The sequence below is a fragment of the Phyllobates terribilis genome, unplaced genomic scaffold (genome assembly GCF_046119375.1).
Source record: "Phyllobates terribilis strain yellow unplaced genomic scaffold, ASM4611937v1 Scaffold_12__6_contigs__length_324123572, whole genome shotgun sequence".
NCBI lineage: Eukaryota > Metazoa > Chordata > Amphibia > Anura > Dendrobatidae > Phyllobates > Phyllobates terribilis.
In genome coordinates this window covers 68,692,129-68,710,183 of record NW_027362772.1, presented here as the reverse complement: position 1 = coordinate 68,710,183, position 18,055 = coordinate 68,692,129, and the positions used below count along the sequence as shown (strand labels likewise).

The window sequence follows — 18,055 nt, the reverse complement described above, 5'->3', positions numbered from 1 at the left end:
ATTTGCTTGAATAATTAGCGGACGCCATGTTGTGTTTGGAGAGCCCATGTGTGCCCAAACTTTGGAGCTCCCCCACAAGTGACCCCATTTTGGAAACTAGACCCCCCAAGGCACCTTTCTAGATGCATAGTGAGCACTTGGAACCCCCAGGTGCTTCACAAATTGATTCGTAACAATGAAAAAGTGAAAAAAAAAAACAGTTTTTCATTTTTATGAATCAATTTGTGAAGCACCTGAGTGTTCCAAGTGCTCACAATGCATCTAGATAGGTGCCTTGGGGGGTCTAGTTTCCAAAATGGGGTCACTTGTGGGGGAGCTCCAATGTTTGGGCACACAGCGGCTCTCCAAACGCAACATGGTGTCGCTAACAATTTGAGCCGATTTTCCGTTAAATTTGTTAGAGGACACCATGTTGCATTTAGAGAGTCCCTGTGTGCCCAAACATTGGAGCTCCCCCACAAGTGACCCCATTTTGGAAACTAGACCCCCCAAGGCACCTATCTAGATGCATAGTGAGCACTTGGAACCCCCAGGTGCTTCACAAATTGATTCGTAACAATGAAAAAGTGAAAAAAAAAACACTTTTTCATTTGTATGAATCAATTTGTGAAGCACCTGAGGGTTCCAAGTGCTCACTATGCATCTAGATAGGTGCCTTGGGTGGTCTAGTTTCCAAAATGGGGTCACTTGTGGGGGAGCTCCAATATTTGGGCACACAGCGGCTCTCTAAATGCAACATGGTGTCCGCTAACAAATTTAACGCAAAATTGGCTCAAATTGTTAGCGACACCATGTTGCGTTTGGAGAGCTGCTGTGTGCCCAAACATTGGAGCTCCCCCACAAGTGACCCCATTTTGGAAACTAGACCCCCCAAGGCACCTATCTAGATGCATAGTGAGCACTTGGAACCCCCAGGTGCTTCACAAATTGATTCGTAACAATGAAAAAGTGAAAAAAAAAACACTTTTTCATTTTTACGAATTAATTTGTGAAGCACCTAGGGGTTCCAAGTGCTCACTATGCATCTAGATAGGTGCCTTGGGGGGTCTAGTTTCCAAAATGGGGTCACTTGTGGAGGAGCTCCAATGTTTGGGCACACAGGGACTCTCCAAATGCAACATGATATCCGCTAACAATTTGAGCCGACAATTTGTTAGCGGATATCATGTTGCATTTGGAGAGTCCCTGTGTGCCCAAACATTGGAGCTCCCCCACAAGTGACCCCATTTTGGAAACTAGACCCCCCAAGGCACCTATCTAGATTCATAGTGAGCACTTGGAACCCCAGGTGCTTCACAAATTGATTCATAAAAATGAAAAAGTGTTTTTTTTTTCACTTTTTCATTTTTACGAATCAATTTGTGAAGCACCTGGGGGTTCCAAGTGCTCACTATGCATCTAGAAAGGTGCCTTGGGGGGTCTAGTTTCCAAAATGGGGTCACTTGTGGGGGAGCTCCAAAGTTTGGGCACAGAGGGGCTCTCCAAACGCAATGTGGTGTCCGCTAACAATTTGAGCCGATTTTCCATTTAATTTGTTAGCGGATACCATGTTGCATTTAGAGAGTCCCTGTGTGCCCAAACATTGGAGCTCCCCCACAAGTGACCCCATTTTGGAAACTAGACCCCCCAAGGCACCTATCTAGATTCATAGTGAGCACTTGGAACCCCAGGTGCTTCACAAATTGATTCATAAAAATGAAAAAGTGTTTTTTTTTTCACTTTTTCATTTTTACGAATCAATTTGTGAAGCACCTGGGGGTTCCAAGTGCTCACTATGCATCTAGAAAGGTGCCTTGGGGGGTCTAGTTTCCAAAATGGGGTCACTTGTGGGGGAGCTCCAAAGTTTGGGCACAGAGGGGCTCTCCAAACGCAATGTGGTGTCCGCTAACAATTTGAGCCGATTTTCCATTCAATTTGTTAGCGGACACCATGTCGCGTTTGGAGAGCCCGTGATGTGCCTAAACAGTGGAGCTCCCCCACAAGTGTCCCCATTTTGGAAACTATACCCCTCAAAGATTTTATTAAGGTGTATAGTGAACATTTTGAACCCAGAGGTACGGCACATTATTTGTTTACATTAGGTCATCATATTGAATAAGTTTTCATTATTCTTGAGCGCAAGTGCTCGCTACTTGAGTTTGCATCGGGTACTCAGGTATGCACCATGTACAGCGTGTGCTCGAGTGACATGCTCGAGTCCCTGCTCCGCATGTTTCACGGTTATTAGACACCCAAAAAAAAACATGCGGGGATCGCTCGTGCATGGCAGGCAATCCCCGTAAAGTTTTTTGGCCGCGAAGCATATGGGGCAGAGACTCGAGCATGTCACTCAAATACCCACGATACTAAATGCATACCAGAGCACCCGATGCAAACTCAAGTAGCAAGCACTTGCTCTCAACACTAGTCGCCATATCGTCATCTTTTTTTCTTACTTTTGAAAAAAATCCCAACCCCAGCCCTAACCCTAGCACAACCCTAGCCCCAGCACAACCCTAGCCCCAGCACAACCCTAGCCCCAGCACAACCCTAGCCCCAGCACAACCCTAGCCCCAAACCCAGCCCTAACCCTAGCCCAATCCTAACTCAAGAGTTTATTTTTGACGCCGTTCCTTGTGCGGTATAAGTGATTAGACGACTTTATTCTTCGGGTCGGTGTGATTACAGCAATGCCAGAATCATATGGGGTTTTTATGACTGACAGCTGTCACACACTAAAAGACGCATTTTTTGTAAAATCTAGTTTTTGCATCGCCATATTTTGAGAGCTATAATTTTTCCAAATTTTGGCAGACAGTCATGTGACGGCTCGTTTTTTGCGGGATGACTTGACGTTGTTATTGGTGCCATTTTCAGGCACGTGACATTTTTTGATCGCTTTCTATTCCGATTTTTGGGAGGCAGAATAAACAAAAACCAACAATTCAGGAATTGTTTTTTTTTTTTTTTTTTTATTCTGTTCCGCGTGTGGTAAAATTGATGAGGCAGCTTTACTCTTCGGGTCAGTACGTTTACAGCGGTACCACATTTGTATAATTTTTCTATGTTTTGGCGCTTATACACAATAAAAGCTATTTTATAGAAAAAAATATTTTTTAGTATCGCTTTATTCTGAGAGCTATAACTTTTTTATTTTTCGGCTGATGGAGCTATATGGCGGCTTGTTTTTTGCGGGACGAGATGACGTTTTCAGCGGTATCATTTTTATTTATATGCGTCTTTTTGATCGCGTGTTATTCCACTTTTTGTTTGGCGGTATGGTGATAAAGCATTGTTTTTTGCTTGGTTTTTTTTATTTTTTTTTTACCGTGTTCACTGAAGGGGTTAACTAGTGGGACAGTTTTATAGGTCAGGTTGTTCCGGACGCGGCGATACCAAATATGTGTACTTTTATTGTTTTTTTTTTATTTTTTTTATAATAATATTTATTGATGGGTACATTATATTTTTATTTTTGGTGTATTATTTTTTTTATTTTTTTATAATATTTTTGCACATTTTTTTTTTTTTTTTTTTCCACTTTCACACAGTTTATACACTTTATTACTTTGTCCCACTCTGGGACTTTCACTTTTTTTTTTCTGATCGCCTGCATGGCACAGGAATGGAGCACCATCCCTATGCCATGAAGGCTGTCAGAAGTGCACAGTGTGAAGATTGCTTGGAGATGCACTGCGCATGTCCAAGCAATCTTCCTGCTCTCTGGTGACCCGGATGTTGTCATGACGACATCGGGTCGTCATGGCAACACCCGGGAAGCCTTTGCAGACTGCGCTGGAAGCCGGAAGAGGAGGTGAGTATCGGCGATCACCTCCCCTTGCCCCCGCAATGCCGCGATCGACTTCGATCGACTTCGATCGCAGCATCGCGGGGGTTAATGTGCTGGGAGCGGTGCGTGACCGCTCCCTGCACATAGTACCGGGTGTCAGCTATGACAATCAGCTGACACCCGGCGGCGATCGCGCCCGCACAGCCTGTGTGCGCGCGCGATCGCCATGACGTACTAATACGGGTCTGGCTCTTAAGTCCCAGGGCACAGACGCGTATTAGTACGTCAGATGTTATTAAGGGGTTAAAGGAAATCTGTCACCAGGCTTGTGTTATCAAAGAGCAGCATGATGTAAGGACAGAGACCCTGATTCCAATGTTGTATTACTTACTAGGCTGCTTGATACAGTTTTGATAAAATCAGTTTTCTCTGCCACAGATCTAGCAGTTCTCTGAATGCTGAGCTCTGTATAACCCCACCCACACCACTGATTGGCTGGGTTCTGTGTACAATATAAATTAACAGTGGTGGGGGAGGGGTTACACAGAGCAGGTTGACTACGTGGCACAAGACAACTAGTCCTCTAGTGATGATCTCCTGCTGATAAAACACTGATTTTATTGAATCTACAACAAGCAGCCCAGTAAGTGACACATCACTGGAATCAGGGTCTCTGCCTCTACACCATACTGCTCTCGAATTACATAGCAAAATCTGCTGACTTGGGGAGAAGATAAGGATTAGTGTAGACTCCAGTCAGTGCTCAGGTCGTCGTTGATGTCTAATAAATATAGACATTCTTGTGTGATGGTGATAGATCTGTTATGCTTTCAGCTCAGTATATGTGTCCTCAGTTCTGCACTGCAAACCCTACAAAATAAACAGGTAGACATTTAAATTTGCCGTAAAACACCATAAAATCTAAAAAACAATCTAAAAGTAAATATATATTATAACAAAATCACTTTATACTACTAAGATTTATCATTGTGCAAGTATGGGAATTGTATGTGGAATTTGCTTAAGGGCTCATGCTGATGAGCGGACAAATCGGACATGTGCTGTCCCATTTTTGATCGGATAACACACGCAGAGTACACTGACCCATGCTATACATAAGGGCTGTTCAGATGAACGATTTTTTTCCAGCCCGACTGTCCGTGAAAAAAAAAAAATGCAACATGCATTACTTTCTTCTGAGTCCTGGATAAGACTTACCCATTAAAGTCTATGGATGCGTAAAAAAAATTGGATCCCATACAGAGTGTGAAAGTGTCATCCGATTTGTACGGATACATTTCTATTATAAACCAGGAAATTGTATTTGATCATTTACATTTTTTAGTTCAGATATATTAAAACGTATCACACACAGACTTAAAAAAAACAGATATATGGATGAAAATTGGATGAAAGTTCGAAAAAAGTTTGCAGTGTTTTCTGGACGAAACTCAGACTCACACGCTCGTCTGCAGTGGCCATTAGTAAAAATAATAATAATTTTAAAAAACATGGTAACTTAGAAGTTTTTTATTTATTTTACTCGCTTTTATAGCGCCATTGATTTCCACAGCGCTTTACAGACATCAAAACTTGAAAGCAGACTTTCCCTACTCACCATGTATGAAGATTCTTCCTTCGATTGCGGTTCCTTCAAAAGTAAAGTGGACTAAGATGTGAAAGGGTAGACCACAAGCAATCGTCACTACATGTTTCTTTTAGTTGTTTGTGTGTTATTTTACATTATGTTCCATCATTTATAGGCTTCACGCCCCCGAGGAGTCTGAACGGCTGCTATGTGCATGTAGATGAGATCGTTTGTGAGGTATGTTGATGTCCTTCTGCCGGGGGGTGTTGGTTTGTGGTTCCTTGTTTTGGTGCCTTACACTGGCTCAATGGTGAACATTGAGGTGATGTCTGACTCAGTTGGGACATGTAGTTTTAAAGGCTTGACTTTCATGGATTTGGATCTTTTTTTCCAACTCGCTAACTATAAAAATATGCAACTATATTTTCTTAATAGAGCACACAAATACAGAAAGGTACCGGTAATCCAGCTATCTGTTATAATTGTTCCAGGATGGATTTTAGTAAATATTTCCATGTAATTGTGTTTCTATGATAACATTGTTAGGACATCATCACCTACCGTCACATTCTCATATACGGTGATTTGATTCTGTCTATTCTCCGATGACTCTGGGGATGGAGGAAAAGATATAATATGAAGACACCTGTGATGAAACAGCTTCTTATCTTAATCAGCCAGACGTTTAGATTTGTTAACCCAAGAGAAATACGCTATTGTGTTGACCTTTGAATGTATCTGTTTCTTTGGCTGGTCAAGAAGGACAGTGACTCAGTGTTTGGGAACAATGATGCTTGTTACTTTGCTAATTGCATATTGTACTATGTTAGATGGTTCATTTACAAGAGCAAGGGGATTAGCTCAAACAATGAGACCTGATCCCTGCATCTTTCCCCCCGACCTGTGACTGATGACCTTAGCCACAGATTTAAATATAAAAAGGGTTTTTCTATCCTGCTGAAAGGGGAATCAAAGATCAGTCAGACTCTTCAGAACAACAGCTTGTAGCATGGCTTTATCCAGAGAGACACAGATTTGGATTCTACATGATGTCGGCCTAAGGATACACAGCCCTGACTGGAAGGATACGAATCTGCTCCATTGACCATCAGAGAACCCATGAATACATTTAGGGAGACCAGGTTGGGACAATCAGGTCACCTGGCCACATATTTCACGACTCTAATCTCAGCAGGCCAGCGGAAGGGTGAGACTGTGTAATTGTGCACCATCTTGGGTATTTGCTGGGACTGTTCTATATGTTATTGATTGCTGGTGGTTCAATAAATTATTGCCACACTGTTTACCATCACCCTGTGTTGTCTGAGTAGTGTTATGCCCAAGGAAGACCCCATGTCTTCACAATTTGGTGGCAATAGTGGGAAATTACTCAGCCCAGGGGATCTGGGGGAGCTGCAAGGGGACTGGTCTTAGCACACACTGTCCAAAGGGCTCCACAACCAGGGAGACATATAGACTGACCCAGAAGACCATAGGTGAGGCATACACAGTGGATTTCAGATGCTACCATGTCCAACTCCACCAGCCCGGCCTTGGAAGGAGAACTGGAGAGAATATACAGCAGCAACAAGAAACGGCAACTGCAGGAGCTGTGCCAGATTCAACGGATTGAATACCAGGCCACCGACAGTCATCTGATTTAATTCAGGAACCACAGGATGCTAAGGACGGCATGTGTGGATGTAATGGATACGAGTCAGTTGTCATCAATTACGTGTGGAGTTTATTCACAAGGAAGACATGGTTTATGCTCCGATTAAACTAGATGATGCAAAGTTTTGTTTTCATGAAGGTGAGACCTCTTACTTTCGTGTCTGTGCTTAAAGACATGCTGATGGACTGTCTCCAATAAGTGAAGAAGGATGATTGGGATCCTATCATGTCTGGTTTATTAAGATGGGGGAGCAATGTGACGAAACAGCTTCTTATCTTAATCAGCCAGATGTCTAGATTTGTTAAGCTAAGAGAAATACACTATTGTGTTTGTGTTGACCTTTGAATGTATGTGTTTCTTTGGCCAATCAAGAAGGACAGTGACTCAGTGTTTGGGAACAATGTTGTTTGTTACTATGCTAATTTCATATTGTACTAAGCTAACTAGTTTATTTACAAGAGCAGTGGGATTAGCACAAACAATGAGACCTGATCCCTGCACCTTTCCCCCCAACCTGTGACTGATGACCTTAGCCACAGATTTAAATATAAAAAGGGTTTTTCTATCCTGCTAAAAGGGGAATCGGAGATCAGTCAGACTCTTCAGAACAGCAGCTTGGCAGCATGGCTTTATCCAGAGAGACATAGATTTGGATTCTACATGATGTTGGCCTAAGGGTATCGGCCCTGATTGGAAGGATATGGATCTGCTCCATTGACCATCAGAGAACCCGTGGATACATTTGAGGAGACCAGGTTGGGATGATGAAGTCACCTGGCCCCATGGATATGTTGTTTGGGGTGGCCAGGTGGGACCCTCCGGTCACCTGAAACCCATGGAGAAGTTCAGAGAAGCCAGATTGGGACCAGCCGATCATCTGGCCCCATGGAAACTCTCAAAGAGGCCAGGATGGGACCTTCGGGTCTCCTGGCCTTGTACCTCGATGGACTGTCAGCTAGCTAAGCTTGACTTCCTCTCTGTGAGGGTCCGCCAAAAGCAGGGTGCCACTGGTTGAGGTAGTTGGCCCTGGAAATCCCAAAGTCGCAGTTGCTCTATTCCCATCAGGCCAGCAGAAGGGTGATATTGTGTAATGTTGTACCATCTTGAGTATTTTGCTGGGATTATTCTATGTGTTCATTGTCTGTTTGGTGGTTCAATAAAATATTACCACACTGTTTTACTCTCACCCTTTGTTGTCTGAGTGGTATTACGCCCACGGAAGACCCTGTGTCTTCACAACACCATAATAATATGAGACTACACATTAATCTACAGACTTTTTATCATTATGAATCACTTTAAAGTTACTCTCCATCTGTTAATACTGCATGATTTAAAGACGACCTGACATTTCTTATAAATATGTATTTTTTATCTAATGTAAATGCCGATGTTCTTCTGAATCTGGTAATGTCTTTCTTTTGTTTCTGAGCCTCTGCGTTCCTGAGATATGTCCTCCTCTTCCTTGTAAATAAACCTAGTCTTTTTAGCCAATGGGGCATGGTCTTAAATTATTCCTTTTTGCATTTTCAAAACTAAATTCACATACCGGTTGCAAAAAGGAAGAGGAGGCAATTTCTCAAGAATGGAGAGGCACAAGAATAAAAGAAGAACAATGCCGGATTTAGGAGAACAGCGGCATTTACAACAGGTAAGAAAATTACATATTTATGGCAAGTGACAGGTCTTTATTAGATCTAAAATTCTGTCCTGATTCATTTTAAAATATCGTTCAGCACTCCATTTTCCTTATGCAGATGTCTCGATTTCACCTCTCAGTGTATCTTCGACACAGTGACTGACAGCTTGGTCGTCCAATCTGGGAAAGGGAGGTGCTGAGCTTCCTTCAGGTGTTCCCTATTCCAAGCGATTTCCCAGCTACTTAGCTAAACTGTTTGTCCCAGATGGCTGCCAGTCGTAGCTTTCAGCTTTGTAAGTCTGTCCTCTGTGTCTTGTGCTTGCTATTCTGACATTCTGACCTTTTGTTACTGGACCCTGAATTTGCCGTTAGTATTACCCCTTGTTTCTTGACACACTCTGACCTTGGAATTCTGACTCTAGACTGTAACCTGCCTACTCCTTTTGTCTTACCCCTTTGTATATGATGAGCCCTCTTGGTGTCTGACCCTGGACTTTTTAATTACCCATGTCTCACAGCTTATTCGTGAGTAGTGACTAGCCTCACAAAGAAGCTTTAAATTCCAGCAGAGAAAGAAAGATAAAGATTACTGCAGATTGTATTATTATGAATATGATTATTATTATTATAATGATTATTATAATTATTGTTATCTGTATGCAGTAAATTCATAAGTTCCCTCTAGTGGCAGCTTCAAGGAGCTAACATGCTACATTTTAATCTTGTCAATAAAGATATTGTAGATTAAGAATTAATGAAACTATTTAAGTCCCAAAAAAAAAATTTAAGGTCAGATACTTCTTTTAACTCTTTATTTATTTTTTCGTTTTTGTGCTTTTATCTTTATCTCCTCTTCTTCCAAAAGCCATATTTTTTTTTTTTTGTCGCCATAGCCATATATGGCTTGTATTTTATCGGACAAATTGTAGTTTTGAATGAAACCATTCATTTTAATATTCAATATACTGGGAAAATGGAAAAAAAAAGTCCAAGTGTGGTGAAATTGTGAAAACAAAAAATGCAATTACGCTATGGTTTTATTTTTACGGTGTTAATTGTGTTATAAAATTGATTCTAATGGCACATTCAGACATCCGTATAAATCGGTCTGAGATCAGATCGCAATGCATGGACCGGCTCTGAATAGAAATTTATGAAGCTGTCAAGCTTGGGTTGGGAGACCTACAGACAGTCCATGCGTTGCGATCTGATCTTGGACCGATTTGTACGGACGTCTGAATGCGCTGTGTGCCCACGATGTGTTTCTTAAGCGTTTCTGCAGCGGCAATTCCGCTACAGAAACGCTTAAAAAACACATGGTATAAGGCCTGCCATGTTCCCCAATGATAATCCGCATGTGCTGTGCACATGCTGGGGAAATTTCCGCTGCGGATTATCATTGCGGAAAAAAACGCAGCACTACCAATTATTTTGCGGACGCGCTGCGTTTTCGCCGCCATTGACTTGCATTGGAACGCATGGAATCCGCATCACTGCATCTGCACATGCAGAATCCAAACGTTCCAATGTGCGGATGGTACCCAGGTGTGGAGGACAGGAGACTCTCCTCCGGACCCGGGTACCATAGAACCTGTAAAAAAAAGAATAAAATAAAAAATAAACATTATACTTACCTTCTGATGGCCCCCGGTGTGCTTGTCTTGGCTTGCCGGCAGATCGCGGTGGACTCAAGGACCTGCGCTGACGTCATTTAGTCATGTGACGGGTCACGCGACGCTGACGTCGGCAGGTCCTTCAGTGTACCGCGAGCTGCCGGCAAGTCGAGACGCATCGAATAAAGACACCCGGGGCCATCGGAAGGTAAGTATATATTTATTTTTTAACATTCTTTCGGTCACACTATATAAATCCATTCCGGTTGCATGGATTTATATAGTGTGACCAAGTTGTCAAGCACTTTCCAAGTGATGCTAAAATCACTTGGAAAGCGCTTGATAACCCGCATGCGGAAATGCATGTGAAGAACGCTTCACATCCGCATGTCCCTGGCAGGAAAAACGCATGTACAATCCGCATGTACAATCCACATGTGTTTTTTTCTGCCAGGGAGATGCAGAAGCGCTCAGGAAAAATCCAGAGCATTTGTGCATCATGGGCACATAGCCTAAGTCCTGATTCATCACGTCAGTACAATTAGAGTGATGCCAAATTTGCTAGACTTTTTTTCTTATTTAACTGGAGAAAAAAATTAAGGTTTTTTTTTTGCTTTGTAAGGGCTTATTTTTTGCATGGCAATCTGATTGTTTTATTCATACCATTTTGGGAAAGATACAATATTTTGATCTTTTTTTTTATTTTGTTGCAATTTTTATGATGGAGCCGTGGCTGAAAAAAATGCAAATCTGCTGTTTCTAATCTTTACTTTCCTCAATACATCTTCCATTCATTTTATATTTTGATACTCCAGACTTTTACAGATGTGGCAGTCCCAAATATGATTTTTTATTTATTATTTTTTATTTCTTTTTTTTCATGATTATAATATTTTCATTATACAATATTGCAAATAAAGTGAACATCTGTTTCCTATAGAGCTCAGCGTGTGGACCAAGCGTCACAGGAGTACCAAGGTTGCAGCGATTGGGGTCTTCAGCAGGCCTCCAGAAGGCCCCTCCCATTGTTATTCTGAGATCACATAATGGGGGGCCAATGGTGCACAAGATTGAAAGAAGATTTACAGCGATTATATACATGTACATGGTTTAAGGGGTGAAGGTCTAAGCAACAGATGTTTCAATAGATGTCAGGACTCAAAACTGAGCAGCAGTCAAGTATGTGCCCAACCTCTGCAAAGCCCAATCAGAATGGAGCGCTGGTCCAGCATTTACACCGTTGGTCCATTCATTGTCTATTGGGCTGCTGGAGATAATTGAGGTCTACTATTACCGGCAGTCCCATAAACAGTGAATGAAGTGGTGGTGATTCTCAAAGTTGACAACCACTCACTTGGGATCAGGCTCAAGAGAACCTTGTTCTCGTGATCTGTGAAGGCCCCTGAATTTCTCAATTGTTAAACGTGTACATGTGTTGTGTGTCCAGTTTCTATATTCTGGGAAAACTATTTGGCCTCCATCTTTGAAGATATCATGGGGCTCGCTGTGATGTAATACTTAAACACTTTAAATCCTCATTAATTTAGTGTCAAAAATTCTGCGGATTTTCTGTATTGAATTTTAACTGGGAAAACCAATGTACAGATTTGCTGGGCTTAGGCTGTGTGCCAACCGTGAGTTTTGAGTGAGTTTTTGAGGGTGCGTATTTTTGCTGCATCAAAAACGCAATTTCTTCCAGTTCCATCAAAATGGATGGGATTTATGGAAATCTTGTGCCGGATGTGCTTCTATTTCAAATTCGCAACATGTCAATTTCAACATGTCAATTTCAACATGTCAATGCTCCGGGATGTGCCTGAATTTCCACCAGTAAAAGGTACTGAAGAGAACTGTGTGTGTTTGCCTGTATTTCCGTAGGCCCGGCTGGGTCCTCTCTGTCCTGCATCCCCTCTACATACGCTGCCCTGAGACCTCACGAACTTCCATATAATTAACTACCCCCCTTTTTAAAGAGAGGCCCATGGTACGGGCCCGGGAGCCGACTACCGCGACGTCCCCAAACAACAAGGCCCGGGTACCGAGTAACCCCCATCCCCTGGGCTACACATCTCTCTTTCTTGGCGTCATGAACAGGATTCCGTGCCCGCCGCAACAACGGAGTGTTGTGCCCGTTGCCACCGGGTACTGTGCGCCTTTAATAAAACTGTGTATTAAACTGTGGTGAAGATGGCCGCCATTGTCGTGCTGTGTGCAGGAAAAAGAAGGGCGTAACCGCTGAAACTAAGGGGCATACCTGCAAAAGCGCGCAAAGCCCCGAATACGCCCCACGCCTAGACGTCATACCAGGAAGCGCCAGGTCCTGGAAGGAGCCGAGGTGAGCGTGCTGACGTATGACGCAAGCAACGCAAGGTCCTGAAGAAGACCGTCACCTGCGGAGCTGCGGCCTACCGGAAGAAAAGAAGAGAAAGTAGGCCACGGTTCACTAGGGGGGCGCCAGAATGTCCGAGGCACAGCACAACGCAGGAGAATCGGCTGACCGCCCTGATGCTCAACCCGCACCTGACGCCGCGCAGGCCAAAGCAGCCACCCCATCGGCAGGTCCTGTCACTCCTGTCATCCCAATAACCCTACCGTACATTCCTGGAGCAAAGTGGCTCCCTCAGTATAGCGGCAAACCAGAAACCCTGTCTGGATTCAAACAGAAGATATGCGGTATCCTGGACATGTACTCTATGACAGGCAAGCAAAGAGCCGCTGTAGTATTAGGACAATTGACTGGTGCTGCGGAGCATGAAGTAGAAAACTGGTCGGCCGCAGACCAGGAGTCAGTGTCCGCCATCTTTAAAAAGTTACAGACTGTCTTTGAGGATCTTACTGAAACGGACCTCCGGAAGACGTTCTATAACTGCTCTCAGCAACCGGAGGACAATGTTCGGTAATATGCCTGGCATCTACAAGGGGCCCTGCGAGCTCTGAAACAGGTTAGTCCGACCAGCATAGAAAATGAAAATAAAATGCTGAAAGAACAGTTTATCCGGGGATTGAGGTCCCAAGAGGAGAGCAGGACTGTGCGGTGGTGGTCCCTGAATCATCCAGATGCCACCTTTGACAACCTTAAGGACATGGCTATAAAAGGACTGCAGCCCCTGGAAACAAAAGCCATCCAAAGTTACCAGGGTGGGACCACCTCAGTGCCTGCAACACCCACCTTTTCCCCGGTGTCTGCTGAAGCCAAGGTTCCAGCAACGTCCCCTAGAGAGCTGGACAGCCTGCGCTCTGAAGTGCGTCAGTTGAGCAAAACCCTGACCACTGTGCTGAGTGCCCTGCAGCTGCGGACGGAGCCTGAGGCAGAAGGGAGGATCCTACTAGCTGACAGCCCTGAGGATGTCCCCTGGATGCGAAGGAGGAGTAGGACAACGCCAACCCCTGGGAGGAGCAGCGACCAACGCCGTCCACAGAGGGACCACGTCTGCTACCGTTGCCACAAGACCGGTCACCTCGTCCAGAGCTGTCCTTTTAACGAGGAAACACTGGGGCCGAGGGCCGACACCCAGGAGTAAAGTCCCCAAGCCCATCAGACTGGTACAGTAGGTTCTTGGGAGGAAGACCTTTCCTGTCCATAGTGCTGGACGGCATCCCGACACACGCTCTGCTGGACACAGGATCTCAGGTAACCATCATGCCTGATGTCCTCTACAAAAGGTTCTGGTCCATGGACGATGTGAGGCCGCCAGCTCCAAATCTTTCTGTATATGCCTCAAACGGACTCCCCCTTAACCTAGTCGGGGTTAAGAATGTGGCAGTAAAGGTGGGAAGAGTGGAGCTGAAGGACCAGGGACTAATTGTAGTAGAGACAAATCCTGATGATAAAGACTTGTATATGGTACTTGGCACTAACATTGTTGGTAACTATTTGGGAGAAGTTGTGTTCTTGCTTCAACAGATAGCTGACACTGCAAGACCAGGCCAGAGAAGGGCGCTGCAGAAGGAGATCCGAGTCCTGATGTGCCAGCAGCAAGTAAAGTTATCCGGTGGTGAGATTGGTAATGCGCGGGTAACAGACCCCATACCCATTGTGATTCCCCCAATGTATGAAATGCTTATCTGGTGTAGAGCAGCGATAGGTCTTAAAGGACAGAGCTACCAGGCGGTAGTAGAACCCCTTAGCTCAGAACACAGACCGACACTCTTAACAGCCAGAGGAGTAGTGGATGTACGCAATGGGAGGGTGCGCGTCCGTCTTCTCAACTGTGGGGGGGACGAGGTCAGATTACCACGCTATGCCACTGTTGCCAAACTATACACCGTAGATAACAACTCCATACATGAGACGGAGTCCTTAACCTCACCAGAAGAAGTGGAGGATAACAACCCTGAAACCCAGGTGGAGGATTGGTGTCAACAGCTCCATGTTGGGACAGACACCACTCCTGCCCACCAGAAACAGGGGGTAAACCGGGTGGTTCAGGAATACCAACAAGTATTCAGTAAGCATCCACTTGACTTTGGGAGGATTAAGGAGGTTCAACACCATATCCCCACAGGTGACCATCCACCCATCAAAGAACGATATAGGCCTATACCACCAGCACACTACCAGAAGCCGAAGGAGATGTTGCACGACATGAAGAAGGCAGGGGTAGTAAGGGATAGTTGTAGTCCCTGGGCAGCTCGCCTAGTGCTAGTCAGGAAAAAGGAAGGGAGCGTGAGAATGTGTGTGGACTACAGACAAGTAAATCACATTACACATAAAGATGCATACCACGTATTGAGGAGTCCCTGGCAACCTTAAATTCTGCAAATTACTTTTCCACCCTTGACCTCACTAGTGGGTACTGGCAAGTAGCTGTGGCTGAGGAGGATCGGGAGAAGACGGCTTTCACCACCCCGATGCGACTCTGCGAGTTCAACAGTATGCCGTTTGGACTCTGCAATGCCCCCAGAACGTTCCAGAGATTGATGGAGTGCTGCCTGGGACACTGCAACTTCGAGACTGTGTAACTCTACCTGGATGATGTGATAGTGTACTCTAAGACGTACGAGGACCACTTGAAACACCTGGCAGAGGTATTTGAGTCACTGTCCCGGTACGGGATGAAGCTGAAGCCCTCAAAATGCCACCTGCTCAAGAGAAACGTACAGTACCTGGGGCATGTCGTCAGTCCGGAGGGAGTAGCACCAGACCCGGAGAAGGTCACCGCCATCCAGAAGTGGCCGGAGCCGAAGGACCTCAAGGAGGTGTGTCAGTTCCTGGGGCTAGTAGGATACTACCGGAGGTTTCTAAAAGACTACACTAAGAAAGCAGCCAATCTGCAAGACCTCCTGGTAGGGCAGTCCCCCAAAGGCAAGAAGTCCCCGTTCCACCGGGGTAAAGAACAAGCCGAGGCATTTCAGGAGATGAAGGAGATCCTGACAGGCGACGAGATCCTAGCCTACCCTGACTACAGCCAACCATTCCTGCTGTATACTGATGCCAGCAACGAAGGGCTGGGTGCTGTCCTAAGTCAGAAGCTGAGTGGCCAAGAGAAGGTGATCGCATACGCAAGCAAGAAGCTCTGCCCGACCGAGAGGAACCCAGAGAACTATAGCAGCTTCAAGTTGGAGTTCCTGGCCTTTGTCTGGGCCGTCACTGAACGGTTCAAGCACTACCTAGCCTCCAGCAAGTTCACTGCCTTCACTGAGAACAACCTCTTAACTCACCTTGAAACAGCCAAGCTAGAAGCCATGGAGCAGCGATGGATGGCTCGGCTGTCAAATTACCAATTCACAATTAAATACCGGGCAGGCCGCAAGAATGCCAACGCCGATGCCCTGTCCAGGATGCCTCACCAATCAGACACAGACGAAGAAGTGGATGATCTGGAAGAGATCGAGCTACCTGCCTTTCACTGGAATAGGATAATCCATGAGCTACGAGCCTCCAGGAAGCAGCGTGGGAAGACGTTAAACCCTCTGCCTCACCACAGCTGGAAGGAGACCCAGGACAGTGACCTGGTTGTCAGCCGTATCAAGGAACTGATAACCCAAGAAGGTTCCTCCCTGGAGAAGGAAGCGTCTCTCCAAGCAAAACAGCTGTGGAACAAGAGGAGCCGGCTGTTTATCTACCGTGAGAAGCTGTGTCGGAGGTACGGCAATTCAAAAACCCATGAAATGGTATGGCAGATAGTGGTCTCGAAGACAGACATCCAAATGGTGTTGGAGGCCTACCACGATCAGGCGGGGCACTTTGGCTGGAAAAAGCTAGAGACCCTACTGAAATGTCGATTGCACTGGGTAGGAATGCGCAGCTCCATTGACCGGTGGTGCCGAAACTGTGGACCCTGTAGCCTTACTAGAAAAGATTACAGCAGTCAGAAGGCACCCCTGCAACCCATCAAGACGACTCGACACCTGGAGATCGTGGCCAAGGACCATGTCAAGTTGTCACCCAGCAGGTCAGGGTACTCCTACGCACTGACCATGGTGGATCACTACTCTAGGTTCCTGGTGGTCGCCCCTGTCAAGGACCTGATGGCAGAGAAAGCAGCAAAAATCTTCCAGGCGTGTTTCTGCAGACCCCATGGATACCCTGAGCAGGTGCTGACGGACCAAGGCCCGGCCTTTGAGGCTGAGTTATTCAAGGTGTTCTGCCATTTGTACGTGTGTAAAAAGATCAGGACCACCCCGTACCACCCACAAACCAATGGTCTCTGTGAAAAGATGAATAACATCATCATCGACCTGCTGAAAACTATACCACTCGAGGAGAGAAATCAGTGGCCAGAGCTACTACCCGACCTAGTGGATCTGTACAACCACATACCAGTAAGTTCCACTAATTGCACTCCGGCACATCTCATGCGAGCAAGACCAGGGAAGCTGCCCATGGATCTGGAGCTTGGTGTTGTGGAACCTGAAGCGGATGTGACCACTGAGGACTGGGACACTACCAGACAGGAGCAGTACAAGAGGGTACAAGCCTGTGTTGAGGACAGTCTCACTCGAGTGAGGGATAAGCAGGAGGCCCACTACAACAAAAGTGCGCCCGCAGAACCCTTCATACCAGGAGAAATAGTATTGAAAAGGAAGAGAAGAAACCACAAACTTGATGACCAGTGGGAGAAAGAACCCTACACTGTGTTGAATTCAAGATTAAGACCTGCTTAATCAGTAGAGATGGAGGAAGAACGTCTGCAACAGTATCCAGGGATCATCTAAAGTTGTGTCCAGACCTACTAAAGCCCCAAGAAGAAGTGCCTCTCACCATACCGGAGGAGCCTAAAGAAGCAGTGATACACACAGACTTAGGAGATTTCCCGGCAGATTGCCCTCAAATAGGAGGAGCAGTGATCATCACTGTAATCACCTTCTACCCACAGCAAGAGGAACCTGTAAGCGCTTCAGAAGTGCCTGCTCAACAAGAGTCTCTGGAAGAAGGATCCCCGGTTGGAGCAGAGCAAGAAGGCCCAGCTAATGGTATACTTGCCAGTCCTGTAGTGAGGTCAATACAGTCCTGTAGCCCCTCTACACCTAGTCCTGACACATTGGGAGGTAGTGCACCTACTAGCACTTCACGGATCCCGGTACTATGCAGATCAACACGTAGCACGCAAGGTCAACCCCCTCGTCAGATACACGGAGTAAAATAGTCAAACTTCTGACTAGTGTAGATAGTTGCCCCTGAGGTATGTTATTATTGTTTATTTTCATGTATTTAACATGATATGTGTTTTGCCTTATTAATGGACACTTTGCCTAATTACTTCCTTTGATATTTACCTAAGAACTTTGTGGCTGAGGACTGTGTGCAGCCCAAAAACTGCTTCTTGTA

General features: G+C 45.3%; 1 protein-coding gene across 2 annotated transcripts in view; it reads right to left on the bottom strand.

Annotated features, from left to right (window-relative positions):
• Positions 1-4,167: 4,167 nt before the first annotated feature.
• The window catches only part of LOC141172090 (cell adhesion molecule CEACAM1-like), a 65,509-nt gene continuing 51,621 nt past the window's right edge, over positions 4,168-18,055 (bottom strand). For both annotated transcript variants that reach the window (XM_073655931.1, XM_073655932.1), the window contains 3 exons: positions 5,919-5,968; positions 5,388-5,420; positions 4,168-4,639 (listed from right to left, as the gene is read on the bottom strand). In XM_073655931.1, coding sequence (XP_073512032.1) covers positions 4,592-4,639; positions 5,388-5,420; positions 5,919-5,968 — 131 coding nt within the window. In that variant the 3' untranslated portion in view covers positions 4,168-4,591. The remainder of the gene's footprint in view (positions 4,640-5,387; positions 5,421-5,918; positions 5,969-18,055) is intronic.